This window comes from Ylistrum balloti, unplaced genomic scaffold (assembly GCF_031769215.1).
Source record: "Ylistrum balloti isolate Yb309-2 unplaced genomic scaffold, AGI_CSIRO_Ybal_v1 Utg370018, whole genome shotgun sequence".
Classification (NCBI taxonomy): domain Eukaryota; kingdom Metazoa; phylum Mollusca; class Bivalvia; order Pectinida; family Pectinidae; genus Ylistrum; species Ylistrum balloti.
In genome coordinates, this window is record NW_026782087.1 from 785,463 (window position 1) to 808,559 (window position 23,097).

General features: G+C 34.5%; 1 protein-coding gene across 1 annotated transcript; it reads right to left on the minus strand.

Moving 5' to 3' along the window:
• Positions 1-831: 831 nt before the first annotated feature.
• Positions 832-22,980, minus strand: LOC132548545 (AT-rich interactive domain-containing protein 4B-like). Its single transcript, XM_060212406.1, has 23 exons — positions 22,927-22,980; positions 20,375-20,485; positions 20,137-20,202; positions 19,769-19,862; positions 19,499-19,578; positions 19,189-19,283; positions 17,937-18,155; positions 17,720-17,799; positions 17,342-17,448; positions 17,082-17,154; positions 16,562-16,656; positions 15,742-16,002; positions 15,116-15,487; positions 14,477-14,973; positions 13,837-13,945; positions 13,417-13,484; positions 12,941-13,043; positions 11,536-11,728; positions 11,232-11,291; positions 8,324-10,312; positions 7,408-7,536; positions 6,944-7,084; positions 832-6,395 (listed from the first exon to the last, which is right to left on the minus strand). Exons 1-23 carry the CDS (start codon positions 22,927-22,929, stop codon positions 6,349-6,351), a joined length of 4,992 nt encoding a protein of 1,663 aa, XP_060068389.1. The 5' UTR covers positions 22,930-22,980; the 3' UTR covers positions 832-6,348.
• Between the last annotated feature and the right edge of the window lie 117 nt (positions 22,981-23,097).

Below are 23,097 nucleotides of genomic sequence, written 5' to 3' on the forward strand. Positions count from 1 at the left end.
TGACAGGAGCCCTCCCAAAAAAAAAAATTCAGATGTCATGCTATCAGAAAACGCAGTGTAAAAAGTTCCAAAGGCTAAGATCACTGTTATTTAAAGTAGAATCTGTTTTATTCTGTCATAAATACATCATATATGAGCCTTCCAGAAGGTCGAACTTTCTGACATTACAGTAACATGCAGACTGGCAATAATTGTTTGAAATGTTTCGAAGGTAAAATAGAAATAAAAAGAGTTTATACTGTTAACTATGTTATATATGGCCGTTCTTTAACAGTGGCATCCGCACTCCTAGTAAATTGTGTTTATTATATCTCTTCTTCAAATGAAGTGATAGATATTATATTTGTACCAGTTAATATGGTTCCGATAGATTCTTGTTGGCAGCATTACCTGTAAGTTGTCGAAGATTAAACTTGCAGTATGCATACATCTGCTGTTGGGTCAATGTGACCCTGTGATCAAAGATCAAATAAGTGTAATTCTTTCCTTTTTTCTTGTCTGGACTATAAATTTCAAAAGATATCTTAATGAAAGTTGCTTTATACCACTGTCACCCACAAACCAAGTCAATGCTCCATCCGTGACCTTGACCTCAAAGGCCAAATACATACATTTTTCCCCAAAAATAATTCAATATTCAGTATTTGAAATGATTCACTGCAATGAAGCAGATAAGCAGTAGGGTTGTTGAATAAATTCTAAAGGTGTTTAAGTGACATTGATAAAAGTGTGACCAATATAATAGTCAGAGAGAGCAGGGCCCTTTCTGATGTGTCATTGGTAAAGTTAAACAAGGTTGATTATACCTTGAATATAAAACAAACAAATGTCTTAGTATTTAAATGTTTAATGAGTCAAATAAATTATATATGATGCTTGACATGAACATAAGAATCACTATGCAATCCTAAAAGGCCTGCTGTTGTCCAAAACCTGGTTTATTAGAAGTACATCTATAACTTATTAACACTGCCTTCAGGATTTGGTTATGTAAACGATCCTTTACATACTAAGTATGCATTGGTAACATTCATACAAATACAAAATTGAAATATCCAAACATCGACTTCTAAGAAGCGTGGTATAAAATCAGAAATTGTCTAGAAGTACGAAACAGTTGTATGATGCAGTTTTATTCATCGATAGGGTATACTGTACTTACTCTGAATTATGAAAAAGTGTAAATCACTTGTGTGTCTTTTGTACAATCTTACAGCTTGCTTCAACACCAAGTTGGTTATCTGGTGATTTGGACGATTACAGTATCGCACCTGATTTTACAAGTCTTTACAAATACAGCTTTACAACGAACTAATTTCAATACAATCATTTTTTTTTACTGTGAAGACTGATTAGGCTTTTGGTAGGTAATTAAAATTTATGTCAGAAGCTAACAGCATTATCTGTCACTTCGAAGGTCACAAAGCCAAGAAATATGATTTTAACATGCATAGATGTATCAATATCAGCAATCTAGATTTTAAAATAGAGTTCCATCTTTTGTGATTAAATAACATATCATTAAATTTTTTGAAGTGTGTATAACAGCACTGATGTTGTAAGGCTTAATTTTCTTTTTAGTATTCAAGCATCATCCTTGTGGCAAGCAGATAAAAGAAAATGTTCCTAAATATTGTGGTAAATTAATGTAATGAAAGCAATCCCTAATGCTGCCATAAAGTTGGAATATATTATTTTTGAGTTGCATACAATGCACAAGAAAACGTTTTCTTAGACACAGGTTTTGACTATAAAAGATGAATTTGAGAGATCATCAAAACAGGAACATTCTGATGAAGATATACCATGTGAATGGCCAGAGTTTCATGGTATATCTCTAAATTACTGTCAAATCTATGAAAATATTCATTTTGTCATGAGAATGAATTTCATTTTCTGTTGCAAAATCTTGGCAAGCAAGGTTTTGTTTCCTTGAAAACTTTTGCAAATGATCATGTTAACATTTAACGTCACTTAGAAATATAGTAATGATTTCTGCCTCTTGGTTTTTAGTCGAGCTCTGCCAGAAATATAAAATGTCTTACTTTTTTCAGCTGCATAGTTAAGAGACTGTAGGAGTGGTATACCTCCAAACAAACTACGTAAGTAACCAAGAATCATTCTGGTAAACAAAAGTTTGGACCTAGATTTTACCTCTGACTCGAGTTGATGATCAATTCTTTGACAATTTTCTCATAATTTTGGTTGTAGTTAGATAGGATCATGCTTTGCAATATATCTCTTACCACTTCCATGGATTGTAGCATGTTTTATACTGAAAGACACCATCATAAAGAGATATAACTGTTTTTCCTCTTTGCATGTTTTTATGAAATCTTAATCTGATCAATTTTGCACAATTTTCATTGTTGGAACTGCTTCAAAAATCTTGTGTTATGGTGTTCAGGAGATTTAAACTTATTTGTACATATTCAAAGAGAAAGAGGAGAGGTCAACAATTTTGGCTTTAAACAGGTCACCATCATCAGATGTAAAGAATCAGATGCAAAATTTAAAAACCAGAAATACAGTACTGACAAAAACTTTCATTTTATTTGCTATGTATATGTTGAAAATATTTGACGAATTTCTATTCACAAATTCACATTTATATGTAGCGACACAAAATGACGGGGAAAACACATCACTTAAAGGGAGAAAACTGATGATATGAGATCAAAATCTCGTGGGTATGGCATTTGTGGAAAATATTCACAGAAAATAGCACTGTAATGCTAGATATAATAGAGTAAAGCACAGTTATCTGTTACCAGTAACAGGCTAATCACATACACTTCACATCTGTATCAATTTACTCCTCATATAAAACCCAGCATGGTCTATCCAGTGTTATCAGGGATTTCTTGCTGCGATATCAGAGTTTTATTAACTGAAATTATCTAACAAGTAATTGGAAAATTTAATTTTCCTGATAACCCCTCGATCATCTGCTGTGATAGCAAAAATTTATTTCAACCTGCCAGAAATATCCAGATCCTTTCCTAAACCATACAGAAGACTACACATTCATAATGATTAATTAACTGTGCATTATTGATTCAACCAATACATGACCTTCGGGAATGTGTAACCCATAACTATCAGATCTACAGAATGAATCTCAGATTTTGTAAGCATCACAGCATGCTTTGGTTCGGATTTCTGGTAGATAACCTTATATTGGCAACCATTACACCTTAAGAAGTCAAGAACATATACAAGTTTAAAAAACTGCAAGTACTGGGTATAAGGATTACCTGGTGATAGAGAACTGCATGATAAGTTACTGAATCTAGTATTTACCTATTTGAGATTTTGACAATACATATTGCTTGATGACGAACTTCAGTATGTTGGCACAGCACAAACATTCTGATTGGACCAATGAATTCTTACCATTGCAAAGGTCAATTCATTTTTGGCCTCTAAGAAAACTGATTTGACAGAATTCTACCTTTTCTAAAAAAAAACATCACAAAGAGAAAAATAAAAACATCTACTTAAGGTATTTTCTATATGGTTTCAAATACACTTAACTTAAAAAAATATTGACCTTTTCTATTATCACACAATTCATCCCCCACATACACTAACCGGGATATCAAGAAAACATTGTAATTTATCTAAATCTTTGGAAAGATTTCAACAGTATCACAAGCTTCAGAATAACATGTTGATATCACAAATATAATATTATTGCTCATTTCATTACGTTAAAGAATGCCATCGTATACATTGTACTCATCAATAAAATTGACACATACAAGAGATTATGACTGGTATTCCAGCAATTACAGTTAATAGGGTAATATACAAAACCCTCTTCATATTTGAATAGCACTTTAATGTAAGTCCTCAGTGCTTTGTCAGATTATATAAAAAAGAGAGATATCTTTTATACTAGTTACCACAGATAACATCAGTAATTCTAGTATTTGGAAGACTCAATTTCAGATTCGTTCTCTTCTTCCTCTCAGTGATGTACTACTGTTGTTATAGTTTTACATGCAAGATTAGGTTTACCTAGAGAATGATTTATCCCAAATCTGTTCTTGACAAACATAAAGGCCAATCTTCAATATTTGAAACTTGCTTTTCAGACAGAAGTTAGTGGAGTACTATCTCAGTTCAGTATTACTTTAAACTACTGGTTTTTTTAACGATAATCCAAATACACAGAAATTGATTTGGTTAATCATTTGTATGTTTTGGAGACATGTGGTTGGCTTCACAATAATCTTACACCAACTACAGAGACATTGAAGTAGATACAATAGTTCAGGGTTATTATGATGTTTATGTCCTACCTGTAGCAAAACTCTGTTTACTACCAAAATTTCCTAATTTAAGTGATTCCTGTTTTAAAAAACTCACACGAAAACATTGTGATTTTATACAAAACTATTTTTCTTGTAGAGAAAAAATTATGCTGTACTTAAAAAAAAACAAAAAAAAAAATCCATATGCTCCATGTTCCATCTTTCATACCATTTGATTTTTCTAACTGATCATTTTTCTGATACATACCCACATACTGTGTATAAAATTGGGAGTCGGCCATACCCGTACGTTGTTGATTGAATATTTCATTGTTGATTTATGCAAAATTGATCTTTGGACATTATATCAAATCAGGGTGAAATATCTCCTGCATAATTTGCATAAAAAATATCACTTTTGTTCCCTATGATATTAAAGGTCACAAATCCTTTTAAGGGGTATGACAGGTCATGCTTTTTCTGGTGCTCAAAAACTAATACAACAAAAACAGTCAAAAACAAAAATTCTGTAAAAATTTTATATTTGTCAAGTAACAAATAAATAAATAAATATAAAAATTTTCACACATGTTCTGCGAAATCCTTCATTGCAAAACATTTATGATGTACTTTAGTACTGTATTGCCATATACAGTAATAGCAAAAACACCCTGTACAGTCAGTAGGTTGCTATACATTGCACAGTGGACTCCAGTTTTACTTAATGCTTAAAAGATATTTGTTCAAAATGTCAACAATTCATGTATTCATAAGAAAATCACAGCCGAATACTGCTGCCTTGCCTTCTGATTCTCTAGTGACTACTTTTAAGTACAACGCATCTTCCCTCCTACCAACCATTGTGATCAGGCAGTTGATGAAACCACCTACAATATCTTTGGTATGTGGTCTGTATATATATCTTAACTCTTTGCCCCATGAAATTGTTCTGTATTGGTGGTGAAAAGATGAATCAAAATGTCCCCTGAGAAAAAAATAGACAACTCCTACCAACTAGGTTAACAAGAATTGCTTTTTAGCTCAATCTTAGAATGTAGAACTTCCTACAAATAAAGCGGAGTTCAGAGGGTTTCTTGTGGATGTTTCCAAATGACTACCTCTGTAATGTCAGTAACTGGTAAACCCAGAAAATATTGACAAAATTATTCAGCCATGCCAACATATGCACCGCTGTTACCTCTTAAAATGTATGGTCGACAAGTTCATACCTAAAGCTGAAGTAGTTAACCAGGTAAAATATTGATCGCTTCCTGCAGATTCTGCTAAGGAATCAATTTATATATTTCATTTAAAACAGCACAAAAAAGTACCTCACAACTTTATCCACAAGTGCATTGCAAATAACGACCTTGGTTTCATCACAATTCTCAAAGTTAACATATCCCCACAATTTATTCAAACTTTCTTTTGGACTTTTCTGAAGCCATAATTCATATCTTAAAATTGAATCATATTTCTATTAATTTTCCATTTTTAAAAAAAGAATAATTTGCAATTCTTTTTGTTCAACTAAAGCAGTAAAGCTTTCACAAATCTTACACCGAGATTGTAAAGGGGGACAGGCATCAGGCTGGGGAAGTGTCAAACTGTACTTAAAATGGGGCAAAGTGTTAAAATAACAAATAAAGTTAACCACAGTTAAAATACATCATCTGAATTAAAACATATTGGTTAATTTATCCTTACAAATGACCATTCAACAAAATATATGCTTGCTTACTGAAACATCTCTTTCCAATGTACTTGAAAATAGAACATTTGTGGAAAAAGAGATAAGAGGCTACCTATAATTTACAAACATCTGTAAATTGTACACATCGTAAAATGCACCAACCATGTACAAGAAAAATGTTCAGTAGTAATAATGTATATAAATAGTTAATGATATTTATCCCAGTTGTACCGTCCACATGCATACCATGGAATAGCACTGTAACTAATGACACATCAGTACACAGTACTCTGCAGCATGCCGTAGGATGGCAATCATGTATCATTATGAACAAAAGCATGGTTTGAAGATGGTGATGAGTGAAGATGATTACAAAACCTCTTGATACTGGCCCTGTCACCGACAATATTCGGTTTCAGCTGCTGTGGATGAGTGCTGAACATCTGCAAAGTAAAGAACAACTACACGTTATCATAATGTTTATGAAATACACCTATTGTACATTCTACTTATTCATGGGACATAAAAAAAAACAAACTGGGAATAATTTATAGAACTCACAATTCATAAACTGTCACATCCCAGCAAAACTTTCATTTCAACAATATCTAACAAGAGTACCACAAAGCGGAACAAAATACGCCCGTGAATATCCAAAAGAGCAAAGGGGCATAACTCTTATTCAAATAGTCAAATCAAAATCCCGTTCAGGAAAACACAATTTCCTATCATGGTGATTAAGCCTACCAAGTTTCATATAGATCGGCTGAAAAATGTAGGAGATCTCCAGACAAATAGAAGTTTATGACCGACGGAAAGCGCCATACCATAATACGTCCGTCTTCCGACGGGCGTATAAAAATGTTTCTTTGGTTACAACTGTAAAATCTATACAATAAAATCTCACATTACAGACAAAAGTCTGCAAATTCTGTGTAATTAAATGCCTTCTATGTATCCAAGTTTGCTATTCTCCTTCTCACAGACATACTTTCTTTTCGTCGTGCTCGCTTCCTTCGCCTGTCTATACAGGCCACTTCAGCTTTCAAGTTCATATACACTTTGCGTATTTCCTGAATTTTCTCCATCAAGAATGCTATCCTTTTCTCACCCTCCAGGTATTTTCCCTCCTCTGAAATCATAAACAAAATTTTTTATCTTGATACCAGAAACTTATCAATTATTACAGAAATGTGAATTTGGTGGATGGTGAACTTTATATAAAATGTTATCTACCACTGTAATTAGTTATTAATGATGTTTACATCAACAAAACCTAATCTGCCCTTTAATTTTCAACCACCATAGGTTATAGCCATCAACACAATCAGCCCTATCATTTTTTAATTGCCATGGGTTACAGAAAACAACTCAGTCAAACTTTGCCAGTAATGTGAACTTTAACAATGGATAAAGGCATCAGTTATATACTGAAACATGTAGATGAAAACTTACCAAGATTAAGATTGTATCGGGATGGACGTGGTGAATGACCTGAACCGGATAAATGTGATGTTGATTTGCTGTTTGATGAAGCAGAGTCTTGATTGCATCCTCCCTCGTTACCCTCATCACTGTCACTACCTACTGGAGAAACCATACATGAGGTTGTGGTGATGTAGTGAATGGACTAAGAGCGGGACTTAGGAAACAAGAGACTCCGTAGGTGGGATCTTAGTGTCTAAGCTGGATTTTTCTCTATGATGAATCAATCAGTTATCCAAATCCAAAATTGCCACTGACAGTCATCATGGAATTCTTATTATTCTCAATTTTGTGATGTACTGCAGGATTAATGCTTAACACATTTTAGGTAGTTCTCAAAAAAAAAATCAAACTTTAAAAAGTTGAAACTCCAAATGGCCACTTGGAAAGAAATATCAACAATGTATTCCTCAAGACAGTAAACTGGAGACCACTTTTGAAAGCTTGTTTTTTCTGTACCTTCATTTTGTTATGCAGCTTTGTATAGAATACAAAAATTATATCATAAAGCTATTTTATAGGAACCAGACCAAAAGTGCATTCTAATTTAAGAAGTACATCGCAATTGGCAACAACAGAACAAATTTTACTTTGTTGAAATATTGAAAGAAGGCTTGCTTCCAATATGCTTTAAAATTATTTAGGATGTCCTCATGTATAATTAATACATTTCCACAAAGATGATTTTTTTTTCTTACATAATTCTGGTTTAGTATATATACACAAGTGCATAAGTCATATACATGCATATATAGGCAAATAGATATTATTTCATTATGGGTCAACTTAACAGGCAAAGACCACAGAAAGGAATGGTGATCAACGTCTCAATTACATCTAGTAATGACTTTTCTACCCTCCTAATTACAAACGTAGTACACCATACCTGTAGGTTTTGATGTTTTGCGTTCAGATGTTGTTTTTGATTTTCCTTTCCTCTTCTTCTTTGTTGGCGTAGGCTCTTCAGATTCTTTTCTCCGTTTTCCGAGATTTGAGGATACTGGCACATCTAAATTGCTGCTCTCAGAGCAAGCCACATTACCACTACCAACACTGCCATCGTTTGACGATGGACTAGCGTTACCATGAGGGGATTCCCCCCCTACTGATTGCCGGTCATTTTCAGCACCATTGTCAATTTCAGATTTATTTTGAGACTCTTGTGATGAGGAATGATCCCGAGTAGCACACTGAGCACCATCTGAGTCATCATGCTCAGGTGTGGTAGGTGGGGTGTTGTCTAACACAGTATTCACAGCAGAGCTATTACTCGCTTCCTTTGAAGGATCCCCAAAGTCCATTCTACCACTGATCACCTCGCTTGCATTCATTAAAGCTATACCTGACAAAAGTTCCACGCCCGAAAGCATCTGTAGGTTACTGTCTAAAGAAGGATTTATCACAGCTTTAGTTTTATCACTGCCCACATCATGTGATGAATTTGATGGAGACATTGAACACTCATTTTTACTGTCGGTTTTGACTGAAGTTCCACCTGAACTGTCCATTATTTGTTCCGTTTCTCCTTCGCCACCTTCTCTATTCTTTTTACCTTTGCCTTTATTAGGAATTTTCTCACTTTTTACTACCTTCAGACCTTTACCAGATTCCTTCCGTGTCGTCTCTTTTTTAACCTCTGGAGTAACTGTTTCTGCTTCTTTTTTCTTTACTTTTTTCTTAACTTTTTTCTTTTCCCCCTCTGTCTCCTCCATCACAAACTCCCTGGCTTTATCACATACACTGCTGATCACTTTGTCTAATGTTGACATGGCTGTCTCAGTAGATGCCTCGGGAATCTTCTCCACTGGCGGTTTTTCTTCTTTCATTTTTTTCTGTGGAGGTTCATATTCAACCTCTGGTGTTCCTTCAGGTAATATAACCATTTTTCTTTCTGCCATGGTCATCTTTCCTTTTTTTACTTCCTTCTTTTCCTTTTCTTTACATTCTTTCTTTTCCTTTATCTCCTTCTTCTTACCTTTCACTATTCTCTTTTCCATCTCCACAGCTTCTTGCTTCAGTTTTTCCTTCAATTCTTTCTCTGCTTCTGCTCTTAGGTCAGGTAAAGTTATTTCTTCCTCATCATCCCGAAATTCAAATTTATCGAAAACGTCACTAACAGGAGCTACTTTCTCTACTTTTTCTTGTTGCTTCTCTGTGATAACTTCAGGTCGAATTTCTGGAGCTGGTTTGTCAATGTCAACATTCAAAACTTCCTTCTGGTCCACCTGTTTCTCTAAAACAGGTGCAATCACAGGTGGCATATCCTCATCATTTTCCACATTTTCTGACACAATGTCCGACGAGGTATTTTCAGGCTCTTGTAAGGAATCTGCAGCATCAGCTGCAGCTTCTTTTGTTGTAGCTCCGTCTCCCTCATCCTCGTCTATGTCCCATTTAAACACATCCTTTTTTGACGAATTTACTTCAAGTGAGGAAGTATCCTGGCCTTCTGGTTCTGCTGCTGCTTGCACAGGAAGATCCTCCACTGCCTCTAACAGAGGAGCAGATTCCAGGGGGTCGTTTTCTGGTTTTTCCCCCTCCTGCTTATCGACCTCTGCTGTTACAGTGGTATCATCATCAACTGTAACCTCTACATTATTAGATGTCTTTATGACTTGGGATTTTGATTTTGGTTCTGCAGAGACATCTTTGATTTCTTTTAGATTTGAAAGTTCTGGTTCATCTTCCTTCTTTTCCAGCTTTGGCATATCTAAGGATACATCGACCTCCCTTTCCTTTCCCTTGTCTTCATCCTCATCAAACGAGTCCATACTTGTGTCTTTCTCTAATTCTTCCATTTCTGGTGAACTTGCAGACATATCCTCCTTTTCATCTGCATCCAGGTCAGATGGATCAAAGTCCTCTGAATCTGAACCTGCACAATGACAAGAGAATTTGTTGTTATCACCAGATAATGCTGGAAGTCTCAATATTACTGATTCTATATCAATAGCTCTTTTCGATGTTACCATTTATTTCTAATAGTCTAAATTTTCCAGATTCTATTACATTCAAACTTCTACAAATTGAACTTTGATGATTCAAATTTCTCAATGTATCATATTTTTTGCCTGGTCCTGATTTTATTCCTGTATCTTACCACTAATATACCCCTCTATGAATCAAAGTTTTTTCACGCATATTGTTAGCGGCAACACAGTAATTGACACCATCATGATTTGAACATAACACTTAGCTTTATATCCTGTACAGACATTTTTGCCCTACGACAGAATTTCACACATTTCAACAAAGAGTGCTACCTGAGAATGGATTACAATAGCGCACTGCTACTTAAGTTGTGTTACAAGGTTAATAAACGATTGGACACACATAAAGTTATTTGTATACCTACAAGCTTTGACATTTAATAAAAAAAAAGTGTAGTCTATTTTATGGAATTTTGAAAAAGTGCTGAGGAAATTCTGAACATTTTTACTATGATCCCATCCATTCTCAAAGCATCACATTTCAGCTTTCAGCAAAAAAGTAAGAGAAATCATGTGTTCCCCTACTGATCTAGAATGGCCGTCATTCAAACTTCAGCAAACACCCTTGTTATTTTCATCACCTAAGATTTGTGATGTTATTGCTGATGTGTCTGGACAGAATATGTTGTAATAATAATGTATCACTCTTTAAATTGTTACTCTAACATATGATAACCACTTCAGTAAGATACACTAATACTTTCATAAAAATAAACACATCTTTGTTCCCAAATTAAAATATTTCAATACTTCATAAAACTCCTATTGTTCCTATATATGTAACATTTACATCTCCCAACTAACCTTGAGAATTGACATCAGATTCTGTAACACCGGAGTTTCTCCTTGTCCGCCTCCACTTAGCTAAAAATATTGAAGGTAAAGGTTAAAAAAGTGGTTTGAAACCAATATGCAACAAAGATGTAGTCATTCCAAGTGTAATTAAGATTTTCACTGCTTTACAAGGTTGAAGGTTTACATTCAACAAGTTTTAAATGCTTCTGCACAACCTCTTGATCTGTGATTGCTTATAATTTCAGTTTGCATATCAAACAACGTTGTTCTTTTTCCAAACTGCAGTAATAGTAATATAGAGTAATACACTTACGTGGTAATCCATCTATGACTTTAAATTCTACACTGTTGGATCTGGTGGGTCTGGACTTTGGTTTTGTGCTCGATGCTGGTGACCTGGGTTTCACAGGTCCAGGACGCGATTCCACGATGATGGTGGGCTTTGGTGGGCTAGGCTGTGATAGGGTTGAACCAGGCCGGCCTCTCTTTTTATTGATAATCTGCATCTAAAATTATTATAATGAAAATAAACAAATCATCAACGACCACTGCTACAGCAATGCATTTTGAAATATTAGAAACAAAACTGATTATTGCTGTAGATGTCAAAATCAAAATACCGCAGATTAGCGCAAGGAAAAAAAGTAAGCAGTCAATATAGAATATGTGTGACTTAGTTTGTTTCTCCGGTCAGAGTCAAATGACATAGCTGTATGGACTTCCTGATCATCATAGTCACATTTCTCAATTTATTTATTATGATAAAGAATCTACTCTAATTGTTTCACAATGATATCTCCACCTATGTGGTATAAGTATGGAATTTCCAAGTCTTGCCATGGGTTAAAAGTAGATATTTCTTGTTAAAACTCTCAAGATAGGAAGTATTTATTGTCGATTACTCTCCAAATGAAATAACAAGAGGCCCATGGGCCTTGACAGTCATCTGACCAAAATGCAATGTTGTTTTTCTTCACAAAATATCAAATGAAAAAAAAAAAATAAACATGAACAACACAACTATATTTAGGTATTGATTGCTCCCTCACAATGATGTTTCTGGCCAACTATGGTTAAAATCTGTCCATGCATATCAGAGCAGAATAATCTTAAAGCTTAATTCTCCTATTTCCCTCAACTACCCTTGCCCTTTGACCCTTAGCCATAACTTAATATATATCACGATAGACCTTCCCCTTTGATGTTTGAAGCCAAATTTAGTTTGAAATAGAAGCTTTGGGGAATAGAAGTGTTTTGAAGTAAAAGTTTTTGCACAGCAGATGTTGACAGGAAAACCATGATGGCAATAGGTAGTTTTTTACCTAAACCGCCTATAACACCTTTACAAAACAAAAATTGGAGTAATGAAATATCTGCAGTCAATGTATATTATTTCAAACTCATGTTCTCAACCTCTTGTGTCAAAGATGTTCGATAGTAGCTGCTGTGAAGTCAACAGGCCTATTGAATGTTACTTCTAACCATCTCTCAAAAACTTGGTCAAAGTCAAAACTATATAGTCAGAAACGTTATATACCAGACTAAGTATCACCATCACTGTCTCTCATCTTATTCTTGATTTCAAATCAATTCTACTCCTTAGACCTACTTTTAAAGCATGTCAAGGCATTTACTTGAACAAACTGTGTGGCCAAGAGGTTAGTCTAGACGAAAGCAATGTTTTGGGTATGTTATTGTATTCGTTATTTTCAACACACCTGCTGCTTTGATGATTTTGGTGAACAGTCCTTCATTTTCTTGTCCGAGTCGGGCCTGTTGATGACATTCACAATGCGCTCAGGCTTGATCCACTCGTCATACCTTTAATAGAAAAGGCAAAGTTTGCTGTTTAACTTCTCTGTCAATACTTCCATCCTACACAATCTTCTGGTTAGTCCAGACATCAGAAAACATTGTACGGGGACAGATATTTTTAACTAGAAGTATACAGTATTTGCAATGTTTTTCTAACATTTGTACAGGATATAGTAGACATAACATAAACACTTTTTTTCTCCCTTTCCTGCAATGTTTTCATAAATTTTATAAATTCCCATTCAAATGTTTTCTCTTAAATGAAACATCAATTAGCTTTCTAAGCATTAGTAACACCTAGCAAAGAGAGGGAAATCAGCTTCAAATATATCTGACTGGTCTAGACAGAACACTGTAACATCCAATGAGAGTTACAAACCTCATGTTCCATCCTGCATAATGTACCAAGTACTGCACCTGCGAACTGTCCAGACCTGCTTCTACAACCTAAAACAGAGATACAAAACATCAACACAATAAAGTAACACTACATCAATATGAAATAAGCAAGGTATTTCCCCCCCACCATCAGATTTTTTGGTACCACAAGAAAGGACAAGGTAAGTTTAACAAGCATGATACATGTAATGGAAATCAGTAAATTGAAAATGTTGATAAGGCACATAGTTATAGGACAAATTCTGATATCAGTGAAATTTTCATAAATAAAAAAAAAAACATACATGCATCATAATATCAATTTATGACACACCTTAGCTATTTGTTTACTTATGAAACATTAATTCTAAGCACGCTAAGTTTGTTAATTCCATATTTAAGAGGAAAATTCACAGCATACCTTAGCATCATAAACCTTTTGATTTCTGCCTCGTCCGTAGCGAACCTGAAGCCTAGTACCGTTGGGAAATTCAGCATTGATATCGGTTTTGGTTTCCACATCTTCAGCCCTAAAAAGGAAATACTGACATGGTAGAGAAGATATCCCACTACTTATTAAGAAGTTGACTCAAACCTTTAAAATGAACTGATAGTATTCTAAATCTGTCAAATTGTTAAAGAACTATAAATGGACAATTTGCCAGACCAATTTTCTTTCCTCTAATAATGATTTGCCAAAGCTACAGCTTTCATCAAACTAATGACGTGATACCAAACTACGGCAACCATTTAAAATCCCATGAAACTGATGTCTGTGATCAACTACTGGTTGGAATTACGGAAGATTTTTGCAACTGAACAATGTATCACAATTTTTTATCAGAAGTTACTAAGGACATGAGAACTTTCAAGTAAATATTGCACGTTATGGACAACGATCATTCACCAATATGCAAGTACAGAACTGTTTTGAATTGAGGATTACAACACTGAGATTATCTTGTGATAACATCTTCAGGAAGGGTTCTAACTAAATGTCAATATCACTTTAAGATCCTTTCTATTATTTAAAACATGGAAGTTTGTAAAACAGAACTTACCATTTCCTTTCTGATTCAGACTCATCACCCTCCTCTTCCTTATCCTCATCTACCTGCATTTTCTCTATCCTGGCTTCCTTGATTTCTTTCTTAGATCCACCAGAGCTTCCTTCATTATCCTGATCCTCTTTCTTCAGCACTTCCTTCTTCTGCATACCTTTTGGCTTCTCTGACTCACTTCCCTCAGACTTATCTTCCTCTACTTTAGCTTTCTTTCCATCTTTCTTCCCTACCTTAGGTTTCTCAACTTCTATTTGTTCCTCTTCTGCTTTGGCAACTTTCTTTAACTCTTTTCTTGTTATTTTCACTTCTCTCTTGTCCTCTTTCTTATCTTCCTTTTTATCTTTCTTATCTTCTTTGACGACAAGCTTAGCTTTTACTTTAGTTTCTTTCTCAACGGGTTTCTCTTTCTTCACCTCCTCTTCCTTACAACTTTCTTCATCGCCTTTCGAGTCCGATTCTTTCTCATCTTTCCTCATAGACCGTCTCCGTACAACCTATCAAAATAAAACAGTATGAATTACAAATACCGATTTACATTTTAGAGAACAACATTAATAAACTTGCTTAAACATGAAAACATGGCTTCTTTGCATCATTTTCTGGTAAAGCAATAAATGCACTACATTAGAAACAAACCTTTTTTTCCTGTGGAGCTTTCTCCTTCACCTTTTCCTCGTTTGCCTTTTCCTTCTGCTGATCTGCTAACATCTCTTTCCTGGCTTTCTTTTCTTCTTCCTTTTCCTTTTTCACTGTCTTAGCGGTCTTTTTACCACTATCGGGATCCTTTTTTACAGTTTCTTTTTTCACTATTTTCTTTACAGGTGTTGATTCCTCTTTCTCAACCTTCTTTTCCTTTACTTCTTCTTTCTTTGCTTTCTCATCTACCTTTGGTGTTACTTCGTGTCTCATGATTCGCTTCATAGGTGAACGTTCCCTTTTAACTACTGTCTCCTGAGCCTCTTTTCCCTCTATCTCCCCAGTATCTGACTCAGGCTTTTCTTCTGACTCCTGAAAATAATACATTCATATATACCACACATATTAATCTGTTATCCAAATTATCATTATTTCCAAAGCAGACATTTCCATAATAACTAGTCTTCATTCAATATGTCTCTACCTTCCTCATTTTATACTCAAGAATATTAGTACTGGCATCAAATCCACAGCATTATGTCAACATATATTTCACTAAACAGAAATGCCACTCTTAAATCAAAAGAAAAAAATTCAAATATATGTTTGTGCACGAAATTCATTACCTTGACTTCGTCCTTCTTTACTAAATCTTTTCCTTTCTTTTCAGGTTCCTTCTTGAAAGGTACATGTATCCCCCTACCAGAGTGACTTCTACTCCTCCCAGGCCGGCTGATTGTTCCCATAGAGCTACCAAGTTTACGATAAAAATCTTCAAATGCATGAAGGTACTTCTTATATGCATTCTTGATTTGATGTGAAGCTGTGTTTGAAGGGGGTAGACTCATCTTTGCATAAACACCTCGCCATTTCAGTTGGTTTGTCACCTAGGGAAAAAATTCTCTGTTAGATAACTTATTTTTCATTTTTTTTTCTCTAATTATGAGGTCATCAAATATATCTATTGAAAGATAAAAGTAAAATAAGCAGGCGATGACAAAGACATATCCCACCCCTTTATCAGAAAAATCACAACGACATATCCCACCCCTTTATCAGAAAAAGTACAAAGACATATCCCACCCCTTTATCAGAAAAATCACAACGACATATCCCACCCCTTTATCAGAAAAAGTACAAAGACATATCCCACCCCTTTATCAGAAAAAGTATTTAATACTCCTTATCATTCCTTGGAAATTTTTACTTTGATAATGTGAATTTGAACCTAATTGACATTACTTAAATCATATGGTAAAATTCATTATTTCATCTACATGAGAGGTTAAAAAAGTGATAAAATTCACCCTTGACATAATAACATTGATCGCTTACCACAAAAATCTGATTCAATACTATTTTACCATGATAATATTTTGAACAAACCGTGTAATATAGTTAAATAATCATTACAGCAAATTCTTATTGGATGAGATGATGATATACCTTGTTATATCCACCAATATTCTGTACTACTTTAAAGAGCTTATACAGATTCAGGTCTTTATTTCCAAGTGTTGGTCCCTTGTTGATTGGGGTACCTGTTGAAAATATTAAACAAATCATTAAGTTATGAAATTATGAACTGATGAGAGCCTTTGTTTTAATGTAATCAGAGAAGGACAGAGTTACAACTATCCTATCTGACTGATTCACAATTAGTTCTTCACATTAGTAACACTTTATCAGTATTTAGATTTAACACATGGGAGAATATGTGTCTCAACTTATAAATAGTGGTAGTTTCAAATGCACAAGCTTATACAAGATTTGTATCAATCTCAGGTTTATTCAATTACCTACTTCAAAGAATAAGCCAGCAGACAAATAGACTTGCAACACTTTTACATTTGAGTTAAGTTTAATAAATTTGAAGGATATGAAACTGAACTGAATCATAAGATGGGACTCCATCAATAATCCAGATATGGGGAAAACAAGTGGATATGAAAGTTGATATTCTTACCTCTGTCATCCATAAATTTGTACAGCTGAGCTACAAATCTGTCCTTCTCTTCACTTGGCTCATCATCAGAGGACTTAAAAGAAAGAAAGAATGGCTGCATAATATATGTGTAACAGTACTGATTTTGAGCTTGAAATAACAAAGACCAGTCACTTTCAGCAAGTAAAAATCAATAATTCATGATTAACTTCAATTTATTTCATTAAGTCAGAAAAATGCTTTTCAGACTAAAACATCAAATTATGTAACAAATGAATTACCTCTTCATCATCTGTTATTTCTTCTTCATCTGTTCCCAGGAGCTCATCTCTCTCCCAAGAGGTCGGCAGGTCTTGGTTGTCATAATAGGCGATGCATTTCTCAAAAGCTATTGTATGAAGGAAAACATAGGTATTTGGTATTGATTGAATGGATAGCATTGGTCATAAGACATTCATTTGACAGTGCCATTGGATTCCAAATGTATCTACTACCTTCACATGTTCTGTTACAATAAAGCCTTTGCATGACACTGATTTACAATCCATATCATAAATGTGTTTTAAAAAGTTTTTTTTTATTTCCAAGTTTGACAACAAATTTCACGAGATAACATCTTCCTTAATCAGAAAAACATGATTTTCAAAAATTAAACTAACCTGCTTTCAAAGATTTATCTTCATTTTTCTGCACTGTATCCTTGGAAAACTCCTTCATGTCTTTACGAGCCACTGAGTAGCTGCAAGAAAATGACTAAATTTAACATGTGACTAATTGTTTGTTAAATATATCCATGTTTTTTAAAAGCCAATACCATATAACTTGACAAATTGAAATTTGCTAATTTCTGTACGTAATGTTATCAAAACTACTTACAATTTGCCATCTTTGAATGATTTGATAAGCAGGTGATCCTTGGTGCGTAGTTCAGTGGTGTGAGCATCTGGCAGAACCACTAAGACAGGCACCTGTTGTTTACGCTTGTCTCCCATCTCAGTCAACATCACCTTCCCTACCAGATTCTGTAACCTGCCCTTGTACACAGCACGTTTAGGGATACTTTCATCAGAGCTTGTATCTTCTTCTTCATCATTTCTGGTGTATCAATATAAAAAAAACCATATACAAATGTTACCAAAAGAAAATTATCTAAAATATTCTTTGTGTGTGTTGATTTTTAACTGCCTATGTATTGCTATAGACAGATCAAGAAAATGCCCCCATCAATACATGGCCTCACCAAGGTGAGTCCATACCCCATGTCTGAAGTTCCAGTGACAATATGTAACAGTAGATAAAGCTCTGACAATCTTTCCAATTTTTCTCATGTAAATCAATGGTCAAAATATAGAGCGTTACGATACATGACGCAACATATAACCAAGGTTAACCCATATTCCAAGTATAAAGTTCCACAAACTAGAAGTATTGAAGATGGAACTCCGACAAAATTTTTATTTAATGTAGGTCAACACTAAAAATGTAGGTCAGAATGAGCAACAATTGATAAATGATACATCAAATTGACAAGGTGAATTAATTCTCTAATTATGAAGTTCAAGTGGGTAGCAGTGTATGACTGGAGACATAGTCTGGACAATTTTTTTTTGTTTCATGTAGATCAAATTGAAGGTCAGATTAAATCTTTTTTCATTTACACACCAGCTCAACAAGGTGAACCCATGCTCAAAGTAAGAAATTCCAGATCCTCATAGTGGTTCCCAATGGGGTACTCATAGAATTTCAAGTCCTGTATGTATGTCTTTAAATGATAAGCAGTTGAATTTCTGGCAAGGAATTAGAAACTTCTTACGATCCTTTAATCTATCAAAGCAGACCTGGTGACCAACCCATAAACACAAGTGTTTTCATATTTTGATGCTGACAATTGTACTGTAGTAATTTTGTGATATACAGTCAGTGTAATTTCCATGAACATCATTATCAGCTCCACTCTTGTTTGTGTTCTTTTCACTATCATGGACACTAAAGTCTCTCATTAGACCTATCCCTCAGCTTCTTAATCCTTGTATATGCCTTTTTTTAACCATCATGAGTCTGGGGAACCCTCACCTTTACCGAGATAATTGTGTTATGTTAAATTAATGCTGCTGATTTTTCAACTTACCCCATGCTATGTCTTCCTCCACGCTTCGCCTTTTTGCTGTTCATCACAGGAGTTCCAAAGTGTTCTGGATGAGACAGAGGCAGATTGTCCAAAGTCTGTAACAAATAAGCAAAGGTTTTCAAATACAACAAGCTGACAAATAGAAGTTATGCAATGCAAGCAAATGTGTTTCTTTCTGAAAAGAAAATAGTAATATTATACTAGAACCTATCTAAGTCTGTCCCAAAAAATGGGGGCAGATGGTTATCAATAAATGATCATTTCAAAGAACCTGTGTATAGGGACAAACCATTATTTTTTTAAGACTTACCTCACTTTCAATGAAATGCTTTTCTCCTTTTAAACAGAGTTGAGTCCTCCTCAGTGTTTTCTCATCACCATCATCAAACACTGCAAATTCAAAATCGAATAAAAAATTGAAAAGACATTTACCAATTTCAAAGTGCTTTCCATATTCGACAAATATTACCAGCCAAAAAGATAATGCAATACTCAAGATATTAAGGAAAAACATCAATAGTGAATCATACAAAAAGAAACCATCAATATATTTAATATTAAGTCTGTTACTAATACATACCAACAGTATACATGCTGGTGTCTGTAAGTCTACTGATGACACCTTCGGTTAACATGCCTGTCTCCGGATTTTTAACTTCTACTGTAGATCCATTCTATATAAAAAAAAAATTCAAATATAAATTATCTTTCTACTTATACTTTCATTTTCTTTATAATCATAATAAAAATATTGAGTTATTAGAAAGGAAGATTTAAGACAAAATTACAGCAAAATAATTTTGAAAATTCATTCCACAATGGACAAGAATCTCTGAAAATAAATCAACATAAATACTGCACATTCCTTGCATAATAAACAATGAACAGAAGAAAACAGTTATGATTTAATTATTAAATAATTATTTTAATGCAGAAAACAAAATTTACCTTCAGGATTCCTCTCACGCCATCATCAGTGACAACAAGTGATGACTGGGTTTCCTTCAGAAATATCTATACAAAAAAAAATTCAGCATCAGTTTGTGTCAGTTCCCAAAGATTGAATTGGTTGAGAGCTCATACCTTAAACAATTACTTTGAACTTGCTAATTTAAAAATTTGTTCCTGTTTTGAACACGAACATAAATCTGTCCTGAAAATAATTTCATCTTTAAAGTAAGCTTACCTTACACTTCACACATTTCACCAACTTCTTTACTTTTGCTTCGCAAAAGGCTCCTCGATATTTCGCACTGACTTCAGTTCCTACCACAAGGAATGGGGGATCATCCCCTGCCTGAAATCAAGAGCATTAATTAATTATATCAATTGATCTCTGCTAAAACGTTATCTTGTCTTTGAACACCAAAAGCTGGCTGATCTGCAATTGAAAAAAAAAAATCAACAAAAAGCAGAAACAGCAAAACGATAAATTTTGAGGAACCTCTTGCAAATTGATCAATTAACACTGACACCTCCTAGCTACCAAGATAAAATCTGCAATACTCATAACAATATTAAGATCATGTTCCTTTCTTCAACTTTTCAATATGATTTTTGTCGGCCGTGGAAGAGTTTATATTTTGTTCGAGTTTGGAGGATGTCTTAACCACTTAAAAATAAATAAACATCTCAAAATTGGTGTCCACTGCTTACTTGGAGTTTGTCCTAAATCTCCTTAAAAAGATTTTTATGAATGGTTATCAAGATAAAGACAGGAAAATCTTCGAAAAATTACATATTTGATTTCTGTCTTTTCCACTGGCAACACAGAAAATTGCAAATATAGAAACATTGCAAGTAGCAAAAGGCATAACTACAACACTAGCCTGGAAAGGATACAAGTTTCACGGAGATGTCTGAATGGTTATGTTGAAGTCTGGTAATCTTGTAAACAGTAAATTAAGGTTTCTGACATTGTTTCCGTAGCATCAGAAAAAACATCAAGACTGAAAGCAAGCCAAAAGTGAAAGGCACAACTTGGGTTATAGTTGCTTAATGTAAATGAAGTTTTATAAAGATCAGATGAATGTCTTTCTAAAAACTTGGTATACACATCCCAAATTAATATCATTAGCAATGGCTTGTAATTGTGGAATATTGATAAAATTGACACAGAAGTTACAAAAATTAATGCCCTCTATTTATACACAGTCTTCATAAGGTTTTCATCTTTGTTGCCTCGGTCAATATAAGAGAAAAGAAATGGTCTTGGGACTACTGACCATGTTTTTGTCTGTTTAGATCTATGTAACGTTACAGTTTCTCCCTACTGCAACATACTCGAAGACCATGTCATATTTCTGTAAGATGGAAATCATTGAATAGTTGTTGGTAAAGGTTGCTAAGCAAAGGTTAACTCTGGTGTTGTCTGAAAATCCTCTGCAGCTTTCTAGACACCCCAACCATCAGAAATTCTTAGGCTGTTGTTGGTGAATTTTCCCTGTGGTCGTTTGAAAATCCACTCAGGGTGTAATTCCTTCAATGGATGCTTTTGTGGATTTCCTAATGATGTCGTTGATCATTATGTCTAAATCAGAACTCAACACATTAACACTAGTGGACACAATCCTTTCTTATTTTCTCTGTTCTCAAAAGGAAGTTGTAACAGATTACAAGAATGGTCAATTTGGCTGGTACATATCCATGTGAAGTCTTAATGAACATTTGAATCAGGAAAAACCGAAATTTATCTACAAGGCATTAATCAAACTTCTAACTCTTAATAACAATTCCACATTAGAAATATTAACTAAAATCAACTTGTGACCAGTCATGAATATACCCATTACAATTTTTAAAATAATATTCAAATACCTCAAAGTTCGGTTTAAGAATATGTTGATATATTTTTAAGTAAGCTCTGCCCTGCTGAAAAAAAAACTATTATAACAAATCTAGTGACATGTTTTGTAGTCTGATATTTGCTTTCTTTGTCTTCCTGAAGATTAGTCATCACAATGCCAAAAGAAAATATATAAGCAATTCAACTTTATTGTTATTAAGTCCTTTATTCAGCGGATTCACAAATTTCCAGGTGACAGTATCTACTGTGTAATGTGTTCCAATTAGCCTTATAAGGAAATGACATAAAACAAAGATATTACTCTACACTCACTACAGAATAACACAATTCTTAAGAGTATTTCTGAAAATTGGGGGGAAATAAAGATGAAATAGTACACAGTTTTTTTGTAGCAGCCCCAGCACAACCGATATCTTTTTTTTTGGGGCTTTATGACATGGCTGCCATAAGGGCTACACAGCTGATTGGCCTTCATGACATTGTGAACAAGTTGGGATTAAATCAAATGACCCAATATGTTATCGCTTCCATGTTTCAGACTTATAAATGTCAGACGGCGCAGTGCAGCTAGCAGTTGCTGCACTCGATTCGCTGTGGAGGTCACTGGGCTACGACAACCGGCGGATCTGCAAGGTTGTTTACATCGGTGCATCCCAGCTGCCATAATGTCGACCAAGACAAAACTGCTGACAGGCCAGCGATGTTACGTGGTTAGACAAAACCTAACACTTCGTCGGATAGCCGTTAATTATGTTTACATATAAACGCATAGTGTACATAGAACCAAACTACCTACATTTATAACGTATTGACAGAAACACCAGAATAACATCAATCGAACAAGACATGTTCGTGGTTATAAGAACCATTACTGACGCGCCTAAACTGACTGACGATCGAAACCAAAGCAGAGAGAAATGACGGAGACTCACCATCTTGATTTTTCACGGAAGACCCTCAAAGTCTACGGAACACTTCCCACAAGAAGATATCCTATTGGATCTTTTTGGCTTTTGATATATTTCAATCAACAAGTTCAGGTACTACCGTCATCGTCGGCGATCCACTATCAACCACGGCTGAACAACAACTTGTCATAGGAA

Excerpts from the sequence above, each read along its gene's own strand:
- LOC132548545 (XM_060212406.1), bottom strand. Across the intron at positions 19,863-20,136 it reads GCGTGAGAGGAATCCTGAAG|AATGGATCTACAGTAGAAGT; the intron begins GTAAATTTTGTT and ends TTTTTTATATAG. Across the intron at positions 7,537-8,323 it reads CAAAACATCAAAACCTACAG|GTAGTGACAGTGATGAGGGT; the intron begins GTATGGTGTACT and ends TTTCTCCAGTAG.